The 23,629-nt window shown below is 39.7% G+C and overlaps 1 protein-coding gene across 2 annotated transcripts in view; it reads left to right on the forward strand.

Moving 5' to 3' along the window:
- orb2 (cytoplasmic polyadenylation element-binding protein orb2) overlaps positions 1 to 23,629 on the forward strand; it is a 376,691-nt gene that overhangs the window by 244,611 nt on the left and 108,451 nt on the right. For both annotated transcript variants that reach the window (XM_083142704.1, XM_083142705.1), the window contains exon 3: positions 22,799 to 22,849. In XM_083142704.1, the coding sequence (XP_082998830.1) occupies positions 22,799 to 22,849 (51 nt within the window). The remainder of the gene's footprint in view (positions 1 to 22,798; positions 22,850 to 23,629) is intronic.

Here is a 23,629-nt window from a genome sequence, read left to right on the forward strand (position 1 = left end):
GTGCCCCCACCGGGTATCGAACTCGGGACCTCTTGATTACAAGGCGACGACGCCACCACTGCGCCATCGGAGAGGCCCTACTTTCGTGATTACGTAAGTCCCTTAAACTGTTGATAATATCTCAACAACACCGAAAGGAAACCACATTAAAATTCAAGTAAATGCTCGGGACGGAATTCTAAGCTGATGTAATTTATCACAATTTGGAATATCATATTGTTTTTTCGAAAAGAGAGGAAATTTCGAACACTGCTTCGCTGGCGCCCGCCAAAGATCCAGCCGAACCTTAACGACCACCATGTGTTGTTATACCCTGTGCGTAATGTAGTGTAATGCAAAGTAATTTCCATTAATGCGGCTCAGTTCATCTCCGGATGGTACACTTTACGATGGCATGTTTGCCGATTCACTCAACCCACAATAGCCGTATACTGGAGTCCTGCGCATTTACACCTTCCGTGTAATGAAGGCCAAGGTCAGACATCACAATGGCAGAGCATCATTTCCGTGAACTTGGTAATGGTTGTGTGGAAATCTGAGAGGATGGGTTCTGTGCTGCCATTGTTGCCTGTGATGGCTATTATTTGCAACGGTGGGTTTTGATATTTCCCGTCGTTGCACGAATCCTGAAAGGGTGCCGTGTAAATCATCAGTTATTTGAAAGATGCGGATTTCCTCAAACCGACCTCCGTAGCGCAATAGTTTGTAGGGATCCCGGGTTCCAACCCCTGCTTTGTCCATTCATCATATTATCACTCATCCTCATCGTTGCGATCAGCCAAAAGTGACAGGAAAACGACGCTAAATAACAGAAATAAAAAAAACAAGGATTTCCTCCAAATGAATGAAACAATCTTATTTTTGTTGAGAAGGGCAAGTCAGTTCAAGGATAGAAGTATAAACAGCAAATGCATGTATTTGGTAAATAGTTATAATTTATAATAACAATAATCATTACTGATAATAAATAGAAAAAGGAGTAAATGATTAACAAATTTAAGGCAGTGCTCGAAGTGGAAATTACTAGTTTGGGGAGCGCTTTGTTGAGTTTGGAGATGGGAAGGGAATTCTTGAATGATTCACCATGAAGATAAAGCAGGTGGGAGGAGCTTGTTATTTCTTGAATGCGAATTCTAACCGCTGCGCTCCTTATTTACTTTCTGTGTATCGAAATACATGCTTAAGATAAAGATTCATTTTGTATAAATGCTGGCAAAAAAATGCTGTATATAATACATCTCCTGTGTGTGCCAGATGGGAAGGTAGAATTAATTTTACCAGGAGCGTATACCTATTCTAGGCTACCTAAGCTATTTGTGAAGCCTCGCGTTCTGAGAATAAAATTTAGAGAAAAAGAACGATTAGGAAATGTGAATAAAATTGTTAATATCAATTCTGGAGTTATTAACCTGATTTCGAGCAGTTGGTAAGCTGGCTAGGGGCCGTTCACCCACTGTACCCCTTCGAGAATTATGTTGAATTTATTTGTAAAAACAATTGGTGTGCACACTTAAAGTAGCGAAAGAACACGTCGAAAATTGCTAGTAGCTCCAAACCTAACGACGTAAAATTATAGCAGCTGTTGTGGAATGTCGTTTTGGGTGCCATATTCACTTGCGCGAAGGATTCGGGCTGTTCTGCTTCATGGTAAAGCAACACGTTAAGGTAACAGAGATATTTTACTTCATAATAACACATTTCCGCGAGCTAACAGCTACTGAAAACGTTCATAAACAACATAATCTTCATAAACCGTGCAAAATATTTCACTTTCTCGACGGGGTCCGGAGGGTGAAAGGTACCGCTGGCTGCAGTTGACATGTCAACGTGGTCGGTTTCCTTGAAGACGCATGGAATTAGCAAAATGGGCGTGTCTAGCCACGTATACACAGTGTTTACACGGGCCTAGTCTTCTTCCTTCCTCCATAGACTAGGACCACGTGTCTTAGTGAGAATTCAGATCTTGGACTCGGATACGCAACTGCATTTCACTTTTATCGACGTTTACTCTAAATCTTTCGGTCTCGTAACTCCAACGCCGTGCAGATCTCTGGCATATCGGTTTACGTTCCTAATCTTAGGAAAAGCGTGGTCATAGAAAAAAGCTTTTAAGTGCACTTCGAGTCAGCAAGAGAAATCATAGATTGGAACGCAGAAACCAATGAATCGGCGGCAGAAGAAAAAGGAAAGTGGTGTGGTGAGAGTCGGAACAAAAGCGCCAACGAAACTTTTGAGTTCATTCTGCACCCCCCCTTCCCCCGGCCTCTTTCGTTAAGAACTTTGTATTTATAATTTGAAGGAAGTTGTAAGATTAGCATGCGATAGCTACATTCTGGAGCCGTATATTCTGAATTTAATAGTAAAAAATATCCAATCAAGTATGGGATTAACAATTGATTTATGGATTTGGTTCATTTTACTTTTCTTTTCTGCCACTTTTGACTAATCGCGAAGATGAGGATGATATGATGAAATTGATGAACGGACACTCACAAAGATCACACATCCCCAGGTCGGCATTCGAACCAGGAACCCCTGCCTTCGTAGCACGCTGTGCTAACCACTTCACCACGTCAAAATATGTGAAGTGACCTTCATTGCATACTGTAATAGTTGTTTCGGAATTACATGCTGTATTGGTGAAATTAATTTAAACTTGCCCTACAAGCCCATGTTCGATACCCGTTGGAAGTACGTTGCACAGTGATTCAGAACCCACTTTAAACTGTAGGTCCAGTCCCGATTAGCCTATCTTTGCATAAAGTGAACTTAAAAGAGCATTTCAAACATCAAACAAGCATATCATTTTGATTTATTGTACAGTCACCCGCAATAAAAATGGGACACCAGATCCTGAAATGCTCGCTTCCCTGCATGGCATTATGTATGATGCCTAACTTTACGGCGATAAGTGGATCTTAATAGCAAATTTTCAATGACAACTTCTACCACCGGCGCTAACTGTACATTTGCTGTCTCCAGTAGTGTTTTGGATTCACGCACACACCAGGGTGTTTACAAAAGACCTCGGGATATCACACGAAATTTGACACATGAGAAAGAACAAAGTCTACTTACGAGTACATTTATAGATAACATGAAAGTTTGAAGTTCTTTGGGGGATTTAGTAAATTTCAATGTAAATTTTAATTATTGGAATGTTGAGAATTTAAACATTGATGAGATAGAAGTCCATACTATGTCCGTTCATTTGTGTGCTTCCCGTTTTCCCTTCCTATATTCTAGGTGAAACTTATTCAGTATCCAGCAATGTAAACGGTGTTTACATCCCGTAAAATGTTTGTGTTACAAGGTGGCTGTAGTCGTGGCTGATTCTTCGACGTGGCTAGGTTGTGAGGCTAGTGGTGGGTCAAGTTGATGTATCAATCTCTCTTAGATAGTTTAAAATATTATAAAATTGATTGACTTAGTCGTATACATATGTAGATGTCACCTACTAGGAGAAGTGCTTTCTCAAAGGCGTAGTAATATCGAGGCCGCCATGTTATGAAGGGGACTTCGTGTTCTATATCTGGTGGGAGCACATAGTTTTTGGGGTCCTACTTTAAACTGCAAGTCCGGTCCCGATTAGCCTATCTGTGCAAAAAAGTAGACAAAAACTGAAACACAAATTCGTATATTGAAGCTCGGAAAACAGCAGAGATCCTAAAACAGCACTTCTTAAGAAAGATGGAGTAAGTTTTATTTATTTATTCAATTACTGCCTCAACAGAGGTAAATCCTCCAATTACAGAAAGCAGATAAGCAATCTTACAAAAGATACGTTTATAAACACATACACACACAAAAAAAACCTAAACAGAACAAATAGATTAGGATACATATAAACATACATAGACCGATAGTACAAGTAATCAATTACATAATCGCAAATAATCAACTTAAACAATCGGTATCTTTCAGTTAAATTTCACCATACAAGTACAAATTAGTTGTAAGTTATATTGGATATAGTATTTGTACATATTGATTCAATCATTTTTTTGTAAAGTTTGAAAGGCAAAGAGAAATCTATGCTCTGGTTATTAATTGAAAGCTTATTATACAAATCACACATTCTACTTAATGGACTGCTCGTATATTTTTGAGTTATATGTGTCTTAGGAATCATTAAATTTGGCCCACGTAAATTATTTTTCCTCGTATTGGATTGCAGTTGGTTGAGAAAATAATTATTGTCTAATATATAGTTATACAAGTATAATTGATATATAATTGAGTTGAAAGTGTAGTTGAAGTGAAGTGTTATCGTATGATCACACGTACACACAGATGTTATCATACGATCATATTACTCTCTACAATTCTCGTGGTACTTGGTTAGAATTGGATAAGTTAGTATTTTATCTTTTTTCTTCATTGCGATGTTTAACGTATAGTAACTGAGAAGCGACATTATCAGATCAAGATTATAAATATACTAAATAAAATGCCAATGTATGCAGTTCAATTGTTTTTGACAGTGTTGCTATTTATCCTTCAGTCCTGCTACAACTTCCGTCGCGATGCATGAATACCAAGCATAACCTGACAGTTTTGAGTGAAGAATAACAGCACGTATCCAGTAAAGAAATAAGGTATTTGTCGTGGGTGGAGCAACTTGAGGATGCCTCGGGAGGATTTGCTGAGGGACAATTTGATCAGAAAGGCTAGAATCACTCCCTGATCGTCTCTGCCACCCACAATCAAGAGGCATCGTCCGACACGCCTTTAGCAGTTGGATCAGGTATTGCCATTTGTTTCCAGCTGCCCTCTTCCCAGAGGCGGCAAATCGTGAAAAGATGGTGAACGAGAGAAAAGTTCATGCCGAGGATAAAACCGCGCATCTGGGAAATCAGGGAGGTCCATGGACGATCGGAAGAAGTTTTGGGAGAATTTCGGAAACAGTGCTTGCTTTTTATGGCCTCTGTAATAACTCCTTACGTGTGATATTTTCCCAAACTTGTCAACAATAAGTTAATTGTAATTATAGTACATCATTTGCCGTACTCTTCAAATTACCGGGTAACGCTGTTGCCTTGTATTTAAGGGGTCCCGGTTCGATCCTCGGGCGGAAGCACAAGAAGTTCGGATCCCACTGCATTATACCTATACTTATATTAATAGTATTCAGTATGTATTTGTACACCCTATCTGAATCACTACCCCACTACAGACTATTGACACAATTTTAATGTGAAAAAATATTACCTCGTGCGCAGAAATATTAACAACTATTATATTATAGAGAGATTTGTTTATTCATTACGTTAATCGCAAGCCATAAAATATATGGATTGCGTTTCAGATGGGCCTCTAGAAGTAATTAAATAATTATGATTGAAAAACAATACGAACAAATTACTAATTAATTGAAATTACTAATAATGCTTTCGCATTGTAGGTCTAGTCCCAATTAGCCTATCGTCGCTTGTATGCCACTTTTGGCTAATCGCGAAGTTGAGGGTCAGTTTGAAGGGACACTCACAAAGAACATTCCCAGGCCGGGACATTCCGGGAACCCTCTGCAACTGTTCTGTCTTCCTCGTGGCATTCGAGCACCCCACCGTTTGTAAAATAATATCTTTACTACTGCTTATGTGACAGCGATTCGCCCTAATGCGACGTGTTTTTAACACCAATTGACTCATCTGTGATGTCAGTTCACAACGTTGAACGCTCGAAATGTAAATGCAGGACTGGAAACACCTCGATATTTTCATGACCCCGCGTTTGCACAATCATTGTTGCGAGGATAAAGAAGATCCCAACGCTGTGGAGTCCCCCCAGTTCTGGACTTTCCTGTCTCTCGGGTGATATATTCGAGATGTTTACTGAACGCCATGGAAGTGTTTTTTGAGTATGTGTTTGGACTTTGGTGAGTCAACCATAGGTTATGTTTAAACAACAAATATTGTATTACGTTCAGTCGGCGTAAAAAACAATAGTTGCAGCTCAGAGATAATGGTTAGTCTCGTATCACTTATTGCTCTATAGGACGCTACGTTTTTTTGGGTGATGTGCAATGTGGTATATCTGCAGTGAAATTTGTTTTCTCTGCCTAGAAGTTCTCATAGGTATGTATACTCAAGCCTTTACTAGCGACTCTGGAAACTTGAATCTCTGCTTGAGTGAGAACCTCCATGAAAGATTCTGAGACTGGAAGAAACTTTGCTTTAAAAGTAACAATAGAGCCACTGTAAAGTGGAGGACACAAATGACTGACCGAACACCGTTGTATATAAAAAAGTTTTCCAATAAGAATGATATGATTTTTAAATGAACTGGCAACTATGCTTCAAATGTTATAACTGTCACTAGTTGTCATTTGTGTTTAGTATACTGTGACAATTCATAATGGCTAAATACACGCTTCAAGAACGTTGGTTATTATCCAAAAAATTTATGAAAGTAGACGTTCTTTTGTGAATACTCAACGTGCACTTCGCGAAAACTATGGTCCACATTAGAGTACTGCATTGGACCACTTTCGCTCGAAAATACTCGACTCAAACTCCCACGCTCGAGCGTAATTCGCTCGAATAGATAGAATATCAAATATCTTTTTAATGGGACAATAATCGTACAAATATATGCGTAAAAATCCGTCCTGGTAGTTTCAGCCCATAATCATCTATTCACTTTCATACATTGCTATGTGTTGTAAAGATGGACTAAATTACATTTTGAAATGGAGATGATGACTATATTCACTTCAGTTTCAATTTCACTGCGTCTTTCACTTCACGATCCATGTTTGAAGGGCCAACACTACAGAAAAATTACGGTTACACGTGAACTACTGGGTTTCGAACGTATACTAATCGTTTTGCCTGTTCGAGCGAAATTCGCTCGTGACGTCATGGTGATCGAAGAGCTGTCAGTTCCTAACGCTATCTAGCGTCGTCCGTGCGAACTATTTGCCGGTCGAGCTAAAAACGATCATTGCAGCACCTGTCCACATAATTGCCCTTCTGTGCTTGCGAATCGTTGAAAAAATTCTGGTTAAGTGGATATGTTAACAAACAGAATTGTCGTTTTGGTGTGAAAACAATGCACAAGAGATTCGCGAGAAGCCCTTGCATCCGCAAAAGGTCACTGTATGGTGTGGTTTATGGCATGGTGGCATCATCGGACAATTGTTTTTCCCAAAACGTAGTAGGAGATGCAGTTACAGTGACTGGTGAGCGGTACCGATTGATGTTAACAGATTTTTTTGTGGCCAAGTTTAGATTAGTTTGATTTGGAGGACATGTGGTTCCTATAAAACGGTGCCACATGTCACACTGCTAATTCCACTATCGACGTATTGCAAGAACAGTTTGGTGAAAGGATAATTTCAAGAAGCGTTAGTTGGCCTCCAAGAAGTTGTGATTTAACTTCTTTAGATTTCTTTTTGTGAGGTTATTTGAAATCTATAGTCTATGCAAACAGACCACGAACCCTTGATGCATTAAGATTGAACATCGAACGCTGCATTCGTGACAATAGGTCCGAGTTATTGCACAAAGTCATCAAAAATTGGATTCATCGAATTCACTCGTGTGCACGAAGTCGAGGTGGACACTTAAATGATGTGTTATTCAAAACATAATGGAATAATTTCGAGGCATGTGCCGTAACATCATCACGTAATCATATTATTTATTGCAGATTACTATCTCTCCTACTCGTATATATTATATAGTTCCTAACCCAAGAAGAAATTCTTCTTTCTGCTCGTAAATATCTCCAAACCTTAAGGTCGCCAGCAGATCAATTTTCGAAAATTCCTCTCCTGCCGAGAAAACTCTGTAATATTCCAAATTCTGAAAAAAATACATGTGCTTTGAATTCCTTCTAGAGATAATCACGAAACTGTAGATAATATCTAGATAACAGAAGCAAAGCACTCGAAAATCCACATCAATGTTCTAGAAGCTATGCTTAATTTTCGTGTGGTTTGCTTGTGCTGTTTTCTATGTATTCTCCATAGTTGCGTGGTTACGTAAGCTTATTTTCCATCACAGATGTCTAGACAACAGCGTGGCGGAGCGTTTATCATCACAGCGCGCTACGACACCAGGGGTCGCAGTGTCGGATCCAGGCATGCGTTCGTTGTGAGTGTCCCTTCATCAATTTCATCGTATCATCGCTCATACTCATCCTCGCGATTAGGCAAAAGTGGTACAAGAGCTAACTATACTAAGGCCATGCTAAGAACCGGCCTCTATCCACAGCGCAGAACGGTTATTTTGACAAAATCCTGTTTCTCTGTTTGCTGTTTCGGGGTGGTAAGGTTGCCGCTTGTTGCCTAAACAGGGTGACTGCCATAAAAACAGGGTTGTTAAAGGTCCAGGAATTTTAAGTAAATTCAATTTCGGTCCAGGAGAGAAAATCAAGCCTAAATGGGTTCTGGACCGTAAAGAACCTTTTCATATTTAAAGTATTTCAATTCGGTCCAGGAACCTTTTTTTCCGGATGAATTTAAATACTGTTCAGGAACCTTTTTCTAATGAAACAACACACAACTTGGACCGAATTTAAATTGTGTTGTGGAATCCAATAGACCCGTTAGAATTTATTGGTTTCGTGGACCTTGTACAACCCTGCATAAAGGCGTTCTCCGCGCCAGCTATTGTTGTGGTTGTATTCTAAATCAATAAATAGATGAAAATCCATCATTTTTTTTTATCCAAATGTACCAGTTACTGCCCCATCGCTGAGGCCCGAGACACAATCTCCAAAGAATGGTTGTCGACTTGCTCATTTGTATGACAAGGAGGTTCTGCTGTTTATCAAGGCCCGTTCGCAAGTCGTGCGTCGCCGTGGTTTGTGAACTCCCGTGTCAACAGCTCTAGCAAAGGGCGGAACTGGGGCGTGTGTCGAAACTTTTGCATCTTTGCTTGTCGTGCGGCGTCCAAAGCGGAAGCCGAACCGAGCAGGAAGGAAGCCCTGAGAGAGAAACCTCCCATGCTCTCCCCTCTTTTTTTTCCACTAGCATGCCTCCCCTCGTGGTTAGCGTTCCGAACAACCTTACCACTTTCACCTGTTGGCCTCCGGGGAAAGGCGGAGATGGTGTTGGTTTGGATGCCGGCGTGCAGGCCCCCTCCAGCAACAGCCTAGTCCTTGCCGTGATCTCCTGCCGCAACCAGTCTTTGCCTTCTCCCTGGAAACGATTTTCGGACTTCGACCGCAACGGGGTCCGCCGTCTGGAGTCGTCTCTGTAGCCGTGTGCGTCGGTGTGGTGTGTGTTTTTTGAAAAATTGTCCGGTCGTCTGTTGTTGTGACGATGTTTCGTGCCTTTGGAACAGCCCCGGAGACGTCGCCGGCCGCTGCAGATGTGTTTCCCTGGGGTTTCAGCATTTTCAGCAAAGGTGAGGGACGTTTTGGTGATTTTTCGTGACTTTTCCTTCATCTGTCATATTGTCAGTAACACCGCGTTGTGTTAAGTATGTGTGTACCTGAAATTCTCCAATAGCCTGGTAGCCAGCAATCTCCTTGTTCGATTACCGGTGCTGGAAGTACAATTGGAGTCATCTGCATCCAACTTTGAAATCTAGTTATGCTGTTTTCAGAACATATTAGCCGACCTTCGTGGCGGAGGTGTTATAACGCAGGGTCTCGGGTTCGAATCCAGGCCTTGACATCCTTGTAAGTCTTCATCAGTTTCATCACGCATCCTCATCGTCGCGATTAGCCAACAGTGGCAGACGTGCAATACCCTAATTCAATCAATAAATCAAAGTGGTGTTGAATCAGAGGCACTGAGCTTAAGGTTCGTTGTCCCCCGCCAACGACCATTTTCGAAATTTTCCTCTCCGTTCGAGAAAAACCACTACAAATTCCAAATTCTGGAAAATTACATCTGCCTAGATTTTTTTTCTATAGCTTTCACGGTAATCTTGGTGTGGTTTGCTTTTACTAGTGTTTAGATATTCGCAGTAGTTTATAAAGTAGGCTTACGTAGACACGAAACTATTCCGAAATCAGTCCGCACGGCGATTCACATGAATGCTCAAGATTTTTTTTTTTAGTCTTTTCCCAGAAGACACCTAATTTCTTAGTGCGTTTCGCCTGTAAGATTTCATAGCTACTCATTGACGTTAAGGATGCATCAGGGGGAATAGTCAAGATAATAAATAGATTTGAAAAAAACTGTAAAGGTACCCACCCCCTGCGCATGTAACATTTTGTGAAAGCGTATTCTGGAGCATGTGATAGTGATGTTATCAGCACCACATCCCGGCCTCCTTTACCCTATAGTCACCATTTATGGCTTGGTGCCAGAACCGCTCCATGGAGAGACGCTTGAGTTGGTGGTTTAAGTCCACTTTATGCACAGTAAGGCTAATCGGGACTGGACCTACAGTTTAAAGTGGGATCCGAACCACTATGTGCCTCCGCCGGGTATCGAACCCGGGACCCCTTGATTACAAGGCAACGTCGCTACCACTGCGCCATCGGGGAGGCCCACAGAGACGCTTCAAATCACCACCCTGCAAGATAATAAATAGCGATTCCCCAATATCGTGACCTGTCTTAAAATTGAGATTTATTCGTGTGCCGATGTGAACTTTGATTGTGCACATGACATCTCTGGTTTGAGTCCCTGCTGTTTTAAACTATGGTGGAGGGATATGCTGAAAATGTGGAGCTCATCACGCAAGTTTATCTGCAGCAGGCTGATTTTACGTCTTACGTCAAGTAATGGCTAATAGCTCGGAAACTACATTCAATAGAACAATGCTGTTGATTTCAAAATGAGCTACAACTCTCCACGTTTATATGCCAACCATAATTTTTCAACAAGATGGGGCACCCCCCTCATTGGTCCAAGGATTTTCGAGGTCTTCTGGATAGGCATTTCCCTGGCAGGTAGATAAGCCGTGATGGACCTATTCCCTGGCCACCGCGCTCTCCTGATATCACACCCTTGGATTTCTGCTCCTGGTGGTATGTCAAAGATTGTGTTTACCGCACTCCTATTCCAGATTTTGCTACACTTCGAAGAAGAATAACTGAGAGTATCCTAACTGGTACTGGTGATATGCTGGAGCGTGTATGGGCAGAAGTGGATTACCGCCTTGATGCTCTGAGAGCAACTAGTTGGGCGCACATTGAGGTGTATGGTATATAAACGTGGAGAGTTGTAGCTCATTTTGCAATCAACAGCATTGTTCTATTGCATGTAGTTTCCGAGCCATGTTTTTTTGTGATGGTACCAGGACTTTATGAACACCCTGTATAATGTTGGGGAGCGTTTTGTTTGTGTGTTCCTATGTGTAGAACAAGAATTTGTTTCACTTGTAATCAAGCGTAGGCGAGAATGCTCTTCTGAAGACGCCGACCTCTTCATCAACAACAGAATAGTGACGAATGAGAACCAGAGGAAAGTAACTCCAAAAATGCGGATTTCAGTTTTGTTTAAATAAACTGCTCTGAAGAACAACTCTACTTGGAGTCAATTCTTCACTTCTAATCCTTAGCAGTAAGTAACGTATCTCCAGTTTACTGGTCCCCCCCCCCCCAGACATATTCCTAAAAATATATTACTTCCTCTTCTGTAAATTTGATAAATTGTAGTTGCGCCCCTCTAGTTCTTACACGACAACATATCCCTGCGATGCCAGCATTTATATCGTATTTTATTTTACGGGAATGAAGTAGCATAATGCTATAGCGAACACTATCAAAAGAAGCTGTGAAAAAATAATTCTTTGCAAAATGTATAGTTTACCGTAATTCGTAACAAATTCAGTCCCGTTCCACAGAAAAGTCTTGTTCTCGAGTAGAAACAAGGCAAAAGACAATTTTCCAATTCGCATTGAAAATTTGCCTAATTTAAGAGGCAGATAATACGTCATCTCGCAACTGTATCCGATATGCTTTATCTCAGGAAGTGGCTTCTGGCTCGTTTTTCTCAGCGGTGCATCGCTCGGAGAAGAGCATGCAGATAGATGCGCTTCCTCCTTCTCGGTCTCTTGCGTGAAGGAACACGGCGTCGTTAGTTACGGTTAGTTGCCGCACTCCGTTTTCCGTTGGCTCCTTTTTTCCACGGTAGTTTTGCAAGTTTTCGATCTTTGCGGAGGATTATCATCCTTATCCTTGCTACTTACAGAAGCAGAATATTTACTCCAAACCCTTGCTCCTTGTCCAAAGGAGTGGCTAAAACATTTTTTTCTTCGAGTAGGCCTTATATTTTTTATCGTCTTGGGAACAAAAGAAGGGCTGGTTTTTTGGAGTTTTGCAAACGATCGGTCTCGTTGGAATTCTATAAATCAAAAGCGGATTTTCCGATGGTGATGACATTTTGGTGTGGTGCAGGCAGAAAGGTTTTAAACATAAATCTTAATTTTCAGATTTTTAAAATTTATTAAAAAACAGTTTATCATCAATTTTTGCGAAACAACTTTTTCTTAGTATTGTGTAGTCGTACAAGTACAACATTGGTCTTGTTTGGAAGCTTTTTGAATCTGTTTTTAAAATGTATTATTGTTGTCAATTCACATTGAGAAATTGATTTTATACAGATTTTTATTCAGCGGATGAACGTGACAACACGGCACACAACGATATCCGTTAAACCGTGGAAACTGCAGGCTTTCAAAATGAGCGATCTTTTGCAAAACTAAAAAAAAACTGCTCTTTTTTCGTTCTCACGACGCTAAAAAAATATAAGAAATACTCGAAAAAAATGTTTATCATAGGTTAACGCAGAATTGAATAAGCTAAATTTTGATGTAACTCGTTTTGTTGTAGGTTTACTGGTTAATTTTGCAGTCTAAGCTCGAGTATCTATAATTTTTAATCCGATAGTAGTACCGCATCCACTTACCGACTCGAGAGTGGGGGCGATTTCTGCCAGGGAAAATCAATGACAGTTGCAGCTCGTTAAGCAACCGTAACAATTATTGTTCGATACATTATCCGATAAGGAGATGACCATGTCCAATTCTGCTCCTTTTCTCTTTCTGTACAATTTGGAATTGGATGTCGAACATGTTGCAAAAATGTACAGAAATTCTACCCGTAAAAGTGAAACTTGGACACTAAAAAAATCTGCAGAAAAATCCATTGTTGACTTAGAAGTCGCGTTCACTGCCTTAGACGTAAACTCTCATGACCTGAGGTGAAAGGGTCGGGTGCTTAGACTCTCTAAACCAGTTAGGCACCACAATAGCCACCAAAACAACTACTTAAAGTAGCACTAGAACCCTGTTGAAAGATGGTACTAAAATACGTGGTGAGGTTGGTACCAGGTGGTTAAAAATCCAGGAACCCCTAAATTCTAATGGGTTCTATTGGGTTCCGCAACATGGTCGGAACCTTTTTTCTCTCGCACAATTTAAACTCGGTCCAATTTGCGTAGTGTTTCGTTGAGAAAAGGTCCCTGGACCGTATTTAGATTGATCCGAAAAGAAGGTTCCTGGACCAAATTGAAGTACTTTACAGATAAAAAGGTTCTTGACGGTCCAGAACCGATTTTCGCTTGCTTATTTTCTCGCCAGTATCGGAATTGAATTTTTTTTTAAATCCCTGTATCTTTAACAACCCTGGTTGATACTGACGTATCTTCCTTGTATTTAGTGACAGCGTCGATAGCAACATGCGTGTACCAAGGTGTCCAGTTGAGAGTTGTCTTTGAATGTTTGCTCTTCCGTTTGCTTCATTGACAAAGCTGTTTATCTCCTGTTGGAAGTCCCAGTGAGAGTTTATCGGTCTTAACAATGCTGCCAATACGTGCTAAAGTGCCAGGCTCCTTGTTGCTTGATATGTTTCGCCAATTCATTATTCATCCTAACCGTCCCTTTTACCATACTTGTCGGTTAATATTTAATAAAAATCATTGGGTAACAATGCACTCGTTTAAACAAACATTAGTAATACGTGAACCCTCTTGTAATCCATAGCAGCTGGTAGCCGAACTCGTTAAGTGGTCGACTTTCCAAGTTCCTAGGTTCAAGTCCTGGCGTGTGTGTTCTTTTTGACTGTTGAATCATCACTTTCATGTAATCATCACTCATCCTCATCTTCACAATTAGCCAAAAGTGGCAGAAAAGCACCTTACGAGGGGGGTTCCGGATAGAAATAATTCACGTAGAAACACAAACTTGTGTAAGTTGAATAGGTACAACCTTGTGTATGTTATGTGCCAAATATGACTGTAGTTGAATAATTACTGTTTCCGTGCCAGGTGTTTCAATGAATGAAAGTGCGACAATGCACAAATTTGAATACAGAGCCATGATCCGATTCCCCTTTCTGCAAGGCAAAGCTCCCAAACAAATCCACGAGAAAATGTTTGCTGTATGTGGTGAAGAGTGTCCATCCTACAGTGTTGTTGCTGAAAGCAAAGAAAGTTCAAAACAGTGGAAGCATTGTGATTCCCCCCTCCTTCCTAAAAAGGCAAAGGTCAAAGTGTCTGTCAAGAAGGTGGTGTTATCTGTTTTTTGGGATGAACGTGGTGTTATCCTCAAGGATTACCTTCCGAAAGACCACACAATTACTGGGGACTATTGTGCAGACCTTCTGGCCAAATTGCGTGAGAAAATTAAAATTCGCTGGCGAGGAATGCTGTCTAAAGGTGTGCTCATCCTGAAATGACAATGCACCTGCCCATGCATCTCATCGTGTTCTCGTCAAAGTACGGGAGTGTGGCTATGATATTTTGCCTTATCCTCCATATTTCCCGGATATTGCACCTTCGGATTTCTTATGAAGAAGTTTTTGCGGTTCAAGCATTTTCAAGATGACAATTACGTCATATCCGCGACAGAGGCGTGGTTAAACGCCCAATCTCCAGCGTTTTACAACGATGGTATTCGCAAGTGTTTGCAACGTTGGGGTGTGTAACATTGGGTAGTGACTATGTAGAAAAGACAATCTTTCTGCTCAGTTTCAACTTTCTCCGACATTTTGAACTAGGTGAATGTGGAATCTTTCTGAACTCCCCTCGTACAATAGGAATGGAAGTACAAATTCGTAGTTACACTGGTTACAAGTAGAACATCACGTGCATCATCCCCTCACTGAATAAAACTACCTTTCCCAAAGGAAAACTGTAATCTCTTGGATTTTTTCGTATTCTGCTCAATTGTTACCAACCTCATAATTTCTTCTCTCTTGCGTACCATCTTCAGGGGTGTAAGGGGTGATGAATCCTTAATGAAGACACCCGGATGTCTATCTCTCTTCCGTGTAGTACACCCTGGATTGTATTTTGCACACTAACGAGGCTCTGGCGTCTGGACTGTCAGCCAGTGTTATCGTCCGTGGGGCTTGTTTTGTGTCGTATGTTTGTGATTGTTCCTTCATCCATCTCATAACCATTCATCCTCATCTTCGCGATTAGCCGAAAGTGGTGGAAAAGCGATGTAAAGTCAATTATAATCCCAACTTCAGTTCGCTGTTAATATTAGTAGGTACAGTCAGCGGCAATAAAATGGACGCCTATATCCTGAAATGCTCTCTTCCCTGCAAGGCGTTATGTGTGTTGCCTAACTCGACGGCGATAAGTGGATTTTAATAGCAACTTTTCAATCGTTTATTTCAGGATCTAGGTGGCACATTTATATTGCCGGTGAGTGTACATGATTTGACCGACCCTGTACCTGTATACATGGATTATTACAACCACGTTTTGTTACTGTATGGTATTAAGCTTGAGGTTTGGATGAAATCATGGTACCCTGCTGTGGAGTCGCATAGTGGTTAGTTCTATTTTTTAAGTCCAATTTTTCGTATATATAGGCGAATCGGGACTGGACCTACAGTTGGAAGCGGGATTCGAGTATGTGTCCACACCGGGTAACGAATCTGGAGTTTCTTGATTACCAGGTGACGACGTTACCGCTATCGAGGGTCCCACTTTAAACTGCTGGTCCTAAAGTGGACTTAAACGAAAATTGAAAACTAAAACTTAGATTTTGCCTTATTTTCAAACCCTAATTTTGTGAAGGATAGACTTATCGGGTTTTAAACAAAAAATGTTTACTTATATCCCCATTGATGACGTTTCATTTGCAGAATCTTTTGTAATTCGAGGAAGTTTATTTGGAGACAATTACAATATTGATCCAATTTAGTTATTCTTTTCCTCAGCTTGTCACTTTCCCCATGAAATGGAGAAAGTAGTTCGAAATCAGAACGGAAACCTTTCTTTTATCAACTGGACGTGGTTTCACAAATTTTGTCCCTGCATGTGTCCGGTTGTCCTTTCGTTTTGTAGGAATGTTGTCCGTCGTCTTACTAGCTGGTTTGTTCAAATATATACGCAAAATATACGAGTTGAAAATTGGAATTAATGTAGTAGTAGAAGTAGTATGTACCTTGAAACTTCGTCGTTAATTGTTGTTATCAGTGAACGATCACGACATATCGTAGATAAAATAAAAAGACTGTAATTGATGGAAGGATAAGTCTTTGTGCTGCGTTTAAGAATTCATTTAACAATAAAAACCTCGAAAATTATTAAATTATAGACCAAAAGGAAGAGAGATTTATTAAGGCCATTTCGATGGAATGATCAATTTTTGTAGTCTCAGAACGGTCTTTGGTTACCCAGACCTGCAAGAGGAGGAGGATTTAGCAATGAAAAGAATCCTCGTAGGCTTTCTTTCATCGCACCTATGCAATTCATTATATCTAGCCTGTTTGGGAATAAGCACTAAAGTCTTTGTTTATTATTTAAGTAGCAAACATTACAGACATGCTGTAAATGTTGGATCATCACTGGTGAGAATCTTTACATATGCCCAATATAAAATTATATTTATAATATTTTCTTCTATTCATTCAGTGTTACTTAAATGGAAGCAACAGTTTGTGACTTAGGTACCTTTTCCCGAACGGCCTAGATACATACAGGATGACTCAAAAGTCCAGCACCGTAGGTCAACTCCGTTATTGGGGCAGATATCGAAAAGAGGAAAAGTTAACAGGAAACGTGTGGTTTTCAATCTAATGAGCTTAAATTTTCAACATAGAATTCACTGTTGAAGCTGTACACAGGCAAAAGGCACAACGAGCGGTATACGCTCGAAGCCCAGTAGTGCACGTATTTTCAGTGATATGTGAAAATGAAATAGATCGTGGGCTGAAACTACCAAGGTGAATATACGTATGTTGAATGATGTTCAAATGTAGCACGCGCTAGGGTGGGAGGCTCGAACGAGTACAAGTGGTCCCATGCAGTACTGTAATATACTGCAGTACTCTATGTATATATATATACACACATATCTCGTTCAAATTGTTAAATATTATAAACTGTTTTCCACTAAATTAATCTAGTCCCTTCAAATTGAGTACAAGGAGGTTTAAAGTTAACTATTTTGTAAACTAAATGTGTCTGGTTCCGCTATCATTTCGCATTTATGTGCCCCCATATGGGCCTTCTCCAGTAATGGCGTCAGAATAAATGGTACACAGAAAAAACTGGTTTGTTTGGAACTACCAAAAAAGTTTGGTTGAGGTGTTTGGTTATGCTTTTTGTTACCGATAACCAAATGTTGCTTGTAATTACTAGATCATTTTGTTTAAGAATACCAAAATATTTGGTCAGACGAAATATGGTACTCGTAAACAAAATCATATATATGTAAGTAAGAGAAACAAAATGTTTGGTTAAATTTACTAAATGTGCGTGAGCGTGATCTCGCATTTGAAATAACGATTGTGCAGTTTCGTCGAGTGTAGTATGAAAGTCCCTTGTCGAAAATTGAAACTCATGTATATAGATAATTACTGGAAGCGAGTCTTCATGATGTTGTGTAGCCCTTGTAGCCTAATGTGCTGAAGAAACAGCTCAGGTTATGCCGATGATTCCTTGAATGGCCGCTAGATGGAACTGTCAAAAATGTGTAGAAGAAACATAAGTTTTTGTACAACAAATAACGATACTTTTGATTGTAATCATAGTGAAAAATTGTGCTTTAGCACCATTCGAAAGATGTGTGAACAATAAAGCTACAAGATAGAGAAGAAAATGTAGTGTAGTGAATAAAAGTGAATCTCCCATGACCAACCTTTTTGATTCCAGACTATATAACTAGGAGCTAATTGTTCACCACTATCTTTTTTTAGTTAATCCAAAGAAACATTTTTCTCTGTGTATGGAAGGCAGAATATTGGAGGGAATATTTTCTTCGGTACATTTGAAACCAGTTAGTTCTTCAGGTGGCTAGTTATATACTAGCAATGCATTTTTGGCAAACTGAGTATTTGAGGTCGCATGACCCGTTGCTTATATTTTTTTTGCCCAGATACCTTTCATACATTTTTGCAATTTCATAACGAGATTAGCAACATGTCCGGGCGTGCGGACCTACATTTGAGGGATATTGATAAATTGCAAGAGTACGTTCGGCGAAATGTGCAATTTTCAAACTCGCAAACTGTGGTTTCGTGCCGCAGTCATCGGGCAGAAATTGCTGCATTGTGAAGAAGAGTACACCGGTGTTACATAACGCTTCGGCGCTGTTAGTGAAAGTAGAAATTTTTCTCACTGTGCACGCAAACATGGTTGCAATGTTCCCGCGTTTTCGCCGAACAAAACACGTTTGGAATCGCGCTGAATGGCAGAAAGTTGTGTGTTGACGAGTTTCCTTTGCCTCTGTTTACACATGTTGTATGTTTATGTGGAAGACGGTCCGTTATTTTATTCTCTGGAACAAGCATCGCGTTGAGCATTTTGACAGACATGGAAGCTTAGACTTGCCAGAGGCAAGACAGCTTTCATACTCCATTTAATATTGCCATGAATAGCTGTTTTGAGTGTCTTCGAGTGTATGCAACAATGATTCTTCCTTTTATCATAAGTAGGAGTAGGATTTTGATGACTATGCATATTCATTCTGCTTATGTCGACCTCCATGGCAAAGTGGTTAGCACAGCGCGCTACCATCATATCATCACTCGTCCTCATCTTCGCGATTAGCCAAAAGTGGCTGAGAAGCGAAGTAAAATAAACCAAAACAAAAATCAATCATATTTAGGGGACAGAACACCTTAAACGTATGAGGTGCCTGGGCCCCACCATTTTGTTCTATGAGAAAGTCATACGAAAAGTTGGCAAAGTGGTTTATATATATATATATGTGTGTGTGTGTGTGTGTGTGTGTATATATATATATATATATATATATATTTGGAAATGAATAACTTGCAAGACAGATATGCTCTATCCCCAGAATCTCTAGAGGAAGGCCACACATAACGATAGAGAAGGAGAGAATGCGAGTGGGCTGAACGAAGCAGTACATTCTACTGCAAAGAACTGGTAGCTGCAGTCGATTTTCACGTGACCCTCTCGAGTCACTATTTGCGCATAAACGTGTTTATTTTCGCGCACTCCAGAGCTTCCCGGGACAGAGTATAGCTGTAAATGCATTTAAAACGTAATTTAATAAAATATTAGAAAGAACATGGAAAAGTGTAGGAATTTGCTTTGACAAAACAAGTATGAATATTTATTTTTCAAATTCCTAGTTGAAAGAACCGTTTGCAATGTCGGTCAGCTACCACACGGAATTATTGAAATAATTGACATAGTGAACAATGCGTGCACACCACACAATAAATGTGCCAAATGTAACAAGTTGGAGTGATTACGTATGCAAACCTCTGCCATCATCTGTTCAGCTGGAACTTAAAATGCAGCGGTTGCTTCTCATTCATTGATGTTGTGGCGTAGATTGCATCAGACTTCGAAACAAAGGAAAAGTCCTCGTATGAGTTCATGCTTCTCGGAATCTACGTTGAGAAAAGCTCAAAGTTAGCAACGACAAGGTTGATGGGACCTGTAGGTATAATTAAACCAAGTGGGGACACTGCGTTGTAATTATAAATGCTTTTTCAGCACTAACGAGCCACCTATCATTAAAAGTGAAGACAGTAGGTAGACATATTAGATCCCGGATATTTATGTAATTGTATATTTTGTTAACCTCGTATTTAGTTGCGCAAAAAATTAGAATATTGAATAATGCTAATGTGGCCTTCATCAGCTTGTTATTTTACATATTCTACATGAAAATTAACGATCAACCAACCAATGAACACGTGAGAGGGAATGAGATTGCATGGAGGGGAAAGGCGACTGCGGTTACCAGCCTTTGCAGCAAAGTGTACTGCTTCGCTCTACCCACTCGATTTCCTCCCCTTTTCTGCCGCTATGCGCAGCCTTGCTCCAGAGATACTGGGACAGAGTATAGGTTTTTGGTGATTTCTAGTTATGGTTATGTATATCTACCAAACCTTGTAATGGATAGGCCTGTAGTAGGAAATGTGTCTTAAATTAGTTGTCAAACCACTGGATCTAATGGTATCCTCTAGCAATACCATTAAATTATTTTGATAAGTGCTGATTTTCATTGGGATATTGTCACCGAAAAATCCCAATTAATACTAATTTTGAAATCGATGATTTATATTATTACTCGTGAAACTGATAACTATAGTATTATTTTGATTTTAATAATGTTGGTTGGAGAAAAACTGTTTCAGAAGAATTTCTCACCATCGGTATAATTGAAAAGCCGCGCGGTGGTCTAGTCGGTAAGGCGTCTAACTGCCGTGCGGGAGACCCGGGTTCGATTCCTAGGGTGTGTGAGCTAAGGTGGTAATTTTTCCTGCCTTGTTCCCGCATAGAGCGGATCTGGGTCTCATTACCTCGAAAATGGCCGAGATCGAGAATATGTAGGACCCTACCCCCACATTACCTGGATGTGCACGGGAAACTTTACCTTTTAGCGGCTGAGAAACGCCAGAGACTAAAGAGTGAATACAACCTGGGTAATATTATTTTTGGAAAATCACTTCCACTTTTCTATAATTCTTTTTTGCTCAAAATTCTCCGTTCATATGGAAGATGATAACGGTGCTTCATGAGTTGGACATTGAATTCATCATTTGATGATACAGATCGAATATAATCTGACCCTTCATGCACGACCTGGAAATCGTTTCCCCTTCCCGAGAATATTTAATTAACTTGATGTAACACTTGCGCTGAAACTCCTCCAGTTCCGTCGAGCGTAATTACGGTTTACTGCCCACAAGTTGGTTTCACTTTTTTTTCTTTTGCGTAATCTTCTACAGTTATTGCAAGTGTTATACCGGTAATGCCACGTTCTTGATTTAACGACGTGTACTGTCGAAAGTTGCCATAGTTGTTTAACCAATATGAGGCTCTCAACTCAAATTGCTTTTTACGAGCTTGTAAACATTAGGGCCTTTAAAGCCATGTGAATATTTGTGTGCCCGTGCGTGTGTGTATGTATATTATGTATGTAATATCATGAATCGGGATGTAAAGTATGGGCACGTAATACTCGTGTACCCTGCAAATTGCATTCGTCCAGGCTGGTGCATCTCTGTCACCTCAAGACACAACCAGTAAAATCCTCGGGGGGTTTGTATTCTCTAATGTCATGGTTACCATTCATTCATTCTCATCGTCGCTGTTCTATGACGGAGTGATTATCACGGCGCGCTACGAGTTCGAATCCCGGCATGGGTGTCCTTTGCGAATGTCGCTTTTTGTCCATTTCATCATATCATCACTCATCCTCATCTTCGCGATTAGCCAAAGGTGGCAGAAAAATATTTTAAACAAAATATTATTATTCTGCACATACAGTATTAACAGTGAATTTTCGAATGCATACATTTGTAAACATTGTAAGCTTAATTTTAAATTTTACCATATATTCGCTTAAGTATCAAAATATACTTTTTAAGTACCCTTACCGAACTTTCCATTTTAATAAAGTGGCAAGAATCATCCCCTCTTACACGCAAGTTTGGAAAAAATTGAGCTAGAATTTATACTTCCTATCCATACTTGAATACATTGCGATATTTTCATAGTGGTAATCATTTTCGCATTGAAATATTTCGTGAGAGATGGCGTGAATATTTAATCTATTCGGGAAGATTTTATTGATCTTGTGAAATGTTTCTTAGTGTTGGAAACGACTTGGTAGCGTTGTGAATTGTTTCATCAAAATGTGCACAAAACAACCGAGAAGTGTATATATACGTTGAACGCCATTGGTACCCATTTTAGTATTTTAACTTCCAAAAGTATCTTCAACATTGGCGTCGCTAGAATTTTTTGTAGGGGAATCAGCCCATTGATAAATTATAATAATAATAATTAATATTGTTATTTTACAACAATTATTTTAAAGTAATAAAAATAAATTTCAATCAAAATTAGTTTATAATTATTGCTATTACATAAATGTTGAGACTTTGCTACTTGATCCACCAGATGAGTTAGTTAGTACCCAGCACAACTGTTTTCCATTATTACTTTTTTACTTTCCATACATTTAGTGAACTGAAGTTCAAATTTATTGTATTATCTTATTAATTTTTACACACCTCGTTCAAGAAAAGTCTTAAAAAGTTATGGGCAAATTTTATTCATAAAGTTTATCTTGTGTGAACTCTTCAGATAAAAAAGGTAAAAAAAAATAAAAAGGTAAAGGGCTCCCCTGTGCTTAGCTCCACGCCATGAAGTCTTCAGATAAAAATATTATTTTTTTGGAAACTGGGAAACCATTCATTATTTGGATTGAATGGTAGATGAAGAGATAACCTGGTTTCTGTATTTTACAATAAATTATTTCGATCCAAAGTTGTTTTCACTTTGGTTATTCTGTTAGAATACTAAATAAATTAACTTTATATTTGTTATTAACATTAAAAATAAGAAGCTTCTGCTTGTTACTTTTGTAACTTGGAATCTTCCCCCTCCCAACGCCCATGAGCTTCAAATGTATAATGTGCTTTTTCTTTCATTTTGCAGGCTTCATCAATTGTAATACAAACGCTCTTCAATCTCTTGCGCAGCTGCACGGTAAGTCAAGAACACTCACTTTCTTTACTGAAGGAGCTAAATTAGTGATGAGAAACGTTTTGCATGTCTTAATGTAAATTGTAAGGGAGTTGTGTACTGTCAAATTTACCTTTGTTTGTTTATACGCGCGGTAAGAAACTTCGGTGAAGATTCGTTCTAAGTGCCACAAGTTTACATAACAAACCTTTTCCATAGTTCAGCCAGATGGATATATTCCTTGTCATCGTACTTCGCTTGCTGTGTCAAATCTTTGGACACTTAAAAAAAGATTTTACAGGGCGACCCAAACAAAATTATACCCAACGAAGCGAAGAGTGTAAGTATGTTTGATCCAAGTACATCCATGTTAAAACTTGGGCAAATGCAGTCACAAGAGTGCCACATGTTCCCCTGCCAAGGCCAAATGTTGGAAGTGGGCTTGTGTCGGTTTTTCTCCGAATGTTTTTTTAATGTAACTTGAAGCTACTGGTGTACAATATCGCACCTGCAGCTGAGATTTGAAACGCTTGACAAATTTTAAAGGATAAACCAAAACACGTCACTCAAGAAGTCTCTGACTACAACTACAAACACATTCTGATGACAAAGGATTGGCTTATTACCACCTTTGTTTTTTGGTAGTTTTATTTTGGCCACCCTGTAGTACTGGTAATAAGTTATAATGACGTACCTGCAATGGTTATTAACAGTTTTTATCGAGTCCTGTTCCGTTTTTCCTTGTGCTGAATGCTTTGTTGTCCATTTGGAAATTCGCGTTTCGTATGCACCGCAAAGAGCAAA

Source organism: Lepisma saccharinum, chromosome 21 (genome assembly GCF_977018435.1).
Source record: "Lepisma saccharinum chromosome 21, izLepSacc3.1, whole genome shotgun sequence".
Classification (NCBI taxonomy): domain Eukaryota; kingdom Metazoa; phylum Arthropoda; class Insecta; order Zygentoma; family Lepismatidae; genus Lepisma; species Lepisma saccharinum.